This window comes from Pseudorasbora parva, chromosome 11 (assembly GCF_024679245.1).
Source record: "Pseudorasbora parva isolate DD20220531a chromosome 11, ASM2467924v1, whole genome shotgun sequence".
NCBI lineage: Eukaryota > Metazoa > Chordata > Actinopteri > Cypriniformes > Gobionidae > Pseudorasbora > Pseudorasbora parva.
Genome location: NC_090182.1, coordinates 1,700,129 through 1,706,846, shown reverse-complemented (window position 1 = coordinate 1,706,846; position 6,718 = coordinate 1,700,129). Strand labels below are relative to the sequence as shown.

At 40.0% G+C, this 6,718-nt stretch overlaps 1 protein-coding gene across 1 annotated transcript in view; it reads right to left on the bottom strand.

Moving 5' to 3' along the window:
- Nucleotides 1–6,718, bottom strand: part of mxd3 (MAX dimerization protein 3) — a 12,710-nt gene extending 5,992 nt beyond the window's left edge. The window contains exons 1-4 of the mRNA XM_067456775.1: nucleotides 6,375–6,718; nucleotides 5,639–5,741; nucleotides 2,274–2,303; nucleotides 1,934–2,048 (exon numbers count right to left, since the gene is read on the bottom strand). Of these exons, the coding sequence (XP_067312876.1) occupies nucleotides 1,934–2,048; nucleotides 2,274–2,303; nucleotides 5,639–5,741; nucleotides 6,375–6,444 (318 nt within the window). The 5' untranslated portion in view covers nucleotides 6,445–6,718. The remainder of the gene's footprint in view (nucleotides 1–1,933; nucleotides 2,049–2,273; nucleotides 2,304–5,638; nucleotides 5,742–6,374) is intronic.

Sequence of the window (6,718 nt, the reverse complement as noted above, 5' to 3'; positions counted from 1 at the left end):
TGTTCTCACAATAACACAATTATGACTACGGAGGTTTTCTATTTTTCATTGGTGTTTGATTAACATTAATCCCACAGAACATCAGGTTTAAGGCCGTGCATTTTTACATATTTCTGACCACTCAAACCTAAACCCAATAATCTGTGAAAGAACTGAATCGTGATCACGTGTGGTCTGAAAGGCATGAGTGTGTGTGTGTGTGTGTGTGTGTGGGCATGTTTTTGTGACATATGAGGACACAAATGTGTATAATGCCATGGGTATGACACAGGTATTACAGGAGAGGGTGAAATATGAGGACATTACCCATGGCCCCACTTTACAAAAGGCTTATAAATCACACAGGAGGAGTTATGAGAAAGTAAAAATGCAGAATGTTTCCTGTGATGGGTAGGTTTAGGGGCAGTGTGTGTGTGTGTGTGTGTGTGTGTGTGTGATGGGTTGGTTTAGGGGCAGTGTAAGGGGATAGAAAATACGGTTTGTACAGTATAAAAACCATTACGCCTGTGGGATGTCGCCATATGTCACAAAAATAAAACAAATCTATTAGTATGCATTTAATCTCACTTTATTGACCAATGTTGTGCTGCTGACCTTTGATGATTCAGTCAAACCATAAGCAAAAATTACTTTAGATGTGTTGTTTTTATTGGTGGTGATTTCTTCTTCTTCCCTGCATCCTATTCTTCCATTATCCTGAATAACATCTGAAAGGGCAGCGCCCTCTACTGTACATGTATTTCCTTCAGCCTGAGGCTTATTATTAACATTATGGTGTGAAATGGTCTTACATCTGCCCAAAAACACAACTAATTTGTCATAAAAAACAAAAAGCAAACAACCCTAGTCCAGGTGAGAAAAACAAAATATGAATGCATTACTATTCAAAATAACTTTCCCCAACACTGCTGACGTTTATCGATACTGCAATACATGAAACGGTTCTGATACACACGATACACCAGCTGACACACACACACACACACACACACACACACACACACACACACACACACACACACACACACACACACACACACACACACACAGTCTCTCGCTCCGGTTATTGATTGCATTGCTCATAATTTTACGAATTTCTATAGGTTTCGTGCAAAAAGGCTTTCGATATGAATCTGCGTGTTCTGTGAATGAATGGTTTAATTTACCAAACACACACACACACACACGCAAAACTTATAATTTCATAAGATTGAAAGATCAATTCATGTTTTATGCCTTTATTTGATTGCCAGAAAAATGTAAATACACGGCACAGAATGTCTGAAATAAAAAATAACTAAAAACTAGAAATTACATTTCATTTTTGCATTCATAAATTGTTGTTTTTCAAATTGTATAACTTAATTACACATGCTTTTTGGATTATTAAAATGTAATTAAAGCTTTAAAATGTAGTCCAGAAAACAGAATTTGGTAAAAAATAAAAGTGGGGGAATTTTTGTACCAAACATATATTTTTGGTTAAACTTTTAATAAATTGTATACGTTTCATTATTTCAAATGATTAGACATGCTGTTTGATTAATAAAATTTAATTTAACCACTAAAATGGAGTAAAAAAACTTTTTTTTCAAATGGAAAAACTGAATTTGGGAAAAACTAAAACTTGCAGCTCTACACTCTTTTCCCCAATAAACTGCAAACCCTCCCTCCAGACTGCAGTTTAAAACGGATTGATTGTTTTTGTGCCATGAAGACAAACGCCCTCGTCATTTATCCACACTCTCCATTTGAAAACCACTTGATTTTTGCATATTATTGCATGCTATGTTTTTACTACTTCGATATGAGGATTAAAAACATAAGTAAAACTTTAGATAAACATAGTTTCTCTGATATGCAAATGACCGGCGTGTGTGTGTGCTGTCGGTGTGTGTGTGTGTGCTGTCGGTGTGTGTGTGAGCCGGCTCACCTTAATGTGCAGCTGAGCTTGTCTGAGCAGGTTTAGGGTCGTGTTCCTCGACGAATCAGACGACAGAGGAACCTGCTGCTTCAGCTGATCCAGACAGTGCCTCAGCTGAGCTCTCCTACACACACACACACACAAACACACGTTAGGTTTTTGTGAATTGTGGGGTCTTTCCAGTGTAATAGTTTTTATACTGGACAAACTGTACATTCTATCCCCCTACACTGCCCCTAAACCTTCCCATCACACACACACACACACACACACACACACACACACACACACACGCACGTCTGAATTACAGCAGATCACAAGTGGAATGAGAATATCTTAAGTTGGTTACCTGTGCTTCTCCAGCTCGTTGTGAACAGACCTGAAACACAAACACAGAGCTTTATTTTGCCGTAATGTTTCTTCACAGTAAAGCCATTTATTTCCATGAATCTGTATTACGATGACCCTTGAACAGCATGAGGGTGAATAAATCATTAGAGAAGGTGCGTCTCAGTTCAGGCACTTAACTATTCTTTGCTGTTTTCTAGAGGAAATCGTGCTAAAGTCTTCAAAAGTGACTTCAAATATCACTCAGCATAACCTCATATAATATATATATATATATACAGGGCTTGACATTAAGCATGCTCATGCGCTTCTACTTCGGACAAGCAAATCGTTCATTCACTTGTCCGAGTAAAAAATGTGCTTGTCCGGAAAAAAGTTTGATATTTTTTTAATTGTGTGTGTGTGTGTGTGTGTGTGTTGTATCTATAATTTATTCTGAAGCAATATTCTCACCAGTGTTCAATCAGCTCTGACATTTTTAAATCTGCATATTTTTTAATTGAATCATTTTAAATTTGTGATATTTTTATCTTTTATAAAGGGCATTTCCCCCCTAATCTTATTAAATATAGGCTCTGCTTCAGGTTATTTTATTTAGTTAAATTTGACCAATACATTAAATGAAATTAAGACACTATAAGGGCTGTTAACAATAAAATTAAATATTGAATATTTAATATTTAAAATATTTAACACTATATAAGATTTGTATTTTTGAATAGACAAAAAAGAAATGTTGGAAAGTGTTTAAACATGAAACTAAACCTCCAGCAGGTGAGTCTTAATGAGCGAGTCACTGAGTCGTTCATTCAAACACTGAATCGTTCAGTAACACACTTGTTGCTGTGAGACGTGTGTGAACGATTCTCGCTGCTGAAATCGAACAAAAGCACTCAATATAGCATCTAAAATGTAAGTGACTTTAAGTGAATGTAAATGTAAGTGAATGTTAATTAATAGTTTATGGAGCTGTCATATGAAAGCAGTGTCACTTTCAGTCGTGATGGTCTTCAGGAAACGGCTCAAACGCTCTAGTGTTGGGATTTCTCCTCGAGAGGCTGCACCAGTGTCAACAGATCGACCTTATTATCATCAGTTCATTATATATTATTATCTGTCACTATCGATCGCCACTTACACTAAACTAATGCACAATCATTCTTGCATTTTGGTGATTCGCTAGTTATTTTTTGTTTTAATCAGACTCTTGTTCGTCAGGCAAGTACAATTATTTTTCACTTGTCCCTTCAAAAAATCCACTTGTCCTGGACAAGCGTTAATGTCGAGCCCTGCTATATATATAAATATAAATATTGATAAATTTGTTTTTGTTTTTTCAGGTGAAACAAACATAAATAGAGATGAAAGCCGAACTATTAAATCCCCAGATTTTTATTTATTGAGTTTTGTAGAGGAGGGTCAATGCCAGTTTCCACCTGAGATCTGGAGCCGGATTACAGGCGTGTAAAGATGACTTTATAAAGATGGCAGCTTCATTATTTTATTCTCACACAGAGATTGGCAGATCTATTAGTGAAATCTGTTGACTTTATCAATCTGTGTGTCATTATATGCCAACGGTGAGCGCTCAAACATGGCCAATAAGCACTTCTGCTGTGTTTTTAGCCTGAGTTTGAGTGCCGGTAACTCCAGAAGTGTTAAAGATATCTCAATATCCTTTTAGATTCTGGCTCTTCACTAACTTTTCTTTTGGTTTCTCCATTTTAAAGGCCCTCGATGGTTCAGTCCCAGAGATATGGGGATCTCACACTGCAAAAAATGATTTTTATTTAGTATTTTTTTCTTGTTTCTAGTCCAAATATCCAAATCTTCTTAAATCAAGATGCATTTACTAGATCAGTAAAACCACATAAGATATTTGTTGTTGTTTTCTGGGGAAAAATATCTAAATGAAGAGAGTTTTTGCTTAAAACAAGCAAAATGATCTGCCAATGGGGTGAGAAAAATAATCTTATTTCTGTTTGGGACGGAAACAAGAAACAAGATTTCAATCAGAAATAAGATTATTTTTCTCACCCCATTGGCAGATCATTTTTCTTGTTTTAAGCAAAAACTCTCTTCATTTAGATATTTTTCCCCAGAAAACAACAACAAATATCTTATGTGGTTTTACTGATCTACTAAATGCATCTTGATTTAAGAATATTTGGATATTTAGACTGGAAGCGAGACAGAATGACTGAGTGAGAAGAGCAGTGTCTGCAGTGCGGCTCATGTTCACTTTTACACCTTTCAGTCGCCGAAAACCAAATGTGGTTCATTTGCATACAGCTGCGACTGTGTGAAGCACAGATATAAACACTCAGTGAATATACAGCCATTGCATTTAATATTTTGGCTTTAATCAATATTCACATCTTTCAAATTTAAAATTTGAGCCGAGGAAGATTCCCAAATGTGACGTGGAATGAGCCTATCGGCTATAACGCTTCATTTGGGTCACGAGTGCTTTCCCTTCATTCATCCGCAGGAGTGAAGGATAGGCGTACCATACCATTCAATATATTAGAGGTGTACAATACCACAATAATGTCCCAGGGCATCATGTGCGCGCGCGCGTGTGTGTGTGTGTGTGTGTAGGGGCTTGTTTTTGTGACATAGGAGAGGGTGAAATATGAGGACATTAGGGACAGTGTGTGTGTGTGTGTGTGTGTGTGTGTGATGGGTAGGTTTAGGAGCAGTGTGTGTGTGTGTGTGTGTGTTGGGTAGGTTTAGGGGCAGTGTGTGTGTGTGTGTGTGTGATGGGTAGGTTTAGGAGCAGTGTGTGTGTGTGTGTGTGTGTGTGTGTTGGGTAGGTTTAGGGGCAGTGTGTGTGTGTGTGTGTTGGGTAGGTTTAGGAGCAGTGTGTGTGTGTGTGTGTGTGTGTGTGTGTGTGTTGGGTAGGTTTAGGGGCAGTGTGTGTGTGTGTGTGTTGGGTAGGTTTAGGGGCAGTGTGTGTGTGTGTGTTGGGTAGGTTTAGGGGCAGTGTGTGTATGTGTGTGTGCTGGGTAGGTTTAGGGGCAGTGTGTGTGTGTGCTGGGTAGGTTTAGGGGCAGTGTGTGTGTGTGTGTGTGTGTGTGTGTGTTGGGTAGGTTTAGGGGCAGTGTGTGTATGTGTGTGTGATGGGTAGGTTTAGGGGCAGTGTGTGTGTGTGTGTGTGTGTGTTGGGTAGGTTTAGGGGCAGTGTGTGTGTGTGTGTGTGTGTGTGTGTGTGTAGGTTTAGGGGCAGTGTAAGGGGATAGAAAATACGGTTTGTACAGTATAAAAACCATTACGCCTGTGGAATGTCCCCATATGTCACAAAAACAAACGTGTGTGTGTGTGTCTGTGCTTGCGCGCGCGCGTGTGTGTGCACCTTACACTCACCGGCTGTTCCCGGGTGTATGGCTCTTTGATTTCTGCTTTTTCCTCTTATCCGAAACCCCTTTACTGTAGAATGGAAGCACTGAGGCATAACCGTGCTCGGCTTCTGGAAATACACAACACACAATAACACACAACAGGAGTGAGCAGCTCAGCCGGCTTTATTATGAGCAAAATCCATAAAAACAAACAAATAAATAAACATAAAAGAGACCCATCGGGCATTTGCCTGCTTCTAAACCCGAGCGCCCGTCCAGCAGTCGCACTGCAGACATAAGCTCGAGTCTGATGATGGTTATGATGATTTATGTCCGCATCTCATCAGCTGAGAGCGCTTTCTGATTTTGGCGCCATCGAACTCCTTGACACATTTTTTGAAATCACCGCGTTCCATTCTAAACGTCTTATCCGCTATAAAGTCGTCACAATGTAACCGCTTTAGAATAACGGGCAGCGCGGCTACATTTTCAAATCTGTGACGATTTCGCGCCTTTGTGTACAATACAGAACTGAAATATAGGTCACAGAGACAAACACAATAATAGCGACAATAAACGCGCTTTCCTCCGCTTTAGGCGCTCAGAAAAACCCTCTGGAGCAGGGGGAGCACTCCCAGCACACAACTCAACAAATAACGAGTGCACATATCAATGAATGTGCAGAAAAACAGACATAAACACAGCAGCCTGTCCGAAACGGCTTCGGTCTCAGAGCAAAGGAAGGACGCGGATAACGTTACCTCTCTCCCTCCGCTCCAGATACTCGGCTGCCTGCAGGAGCACTTGGATGTTGCACGAATTCATCTCCATTTCTGACTAACTGTGTTATTTTGAACGCGCCAAGAAGCGACACTGATCTGTGGAGGTGCAGAAGAGCGTTCGGCTGACCCAACGCGCACGCGTCACACGCGTCAGACGCGTCACGCCCTCCCCGCTCCCTCGCCTGACACAAAAACAACTCGCGTTAAGCTACAGTTTGCGCGGAACTATTGATGGTCGCCTAAAATAAAGCCGAGGGCGGCTTACACTGGAGAGAAATGGCGATTATAACTCTCCCCGAACTCGCGAAGTAAATTCAAACTAT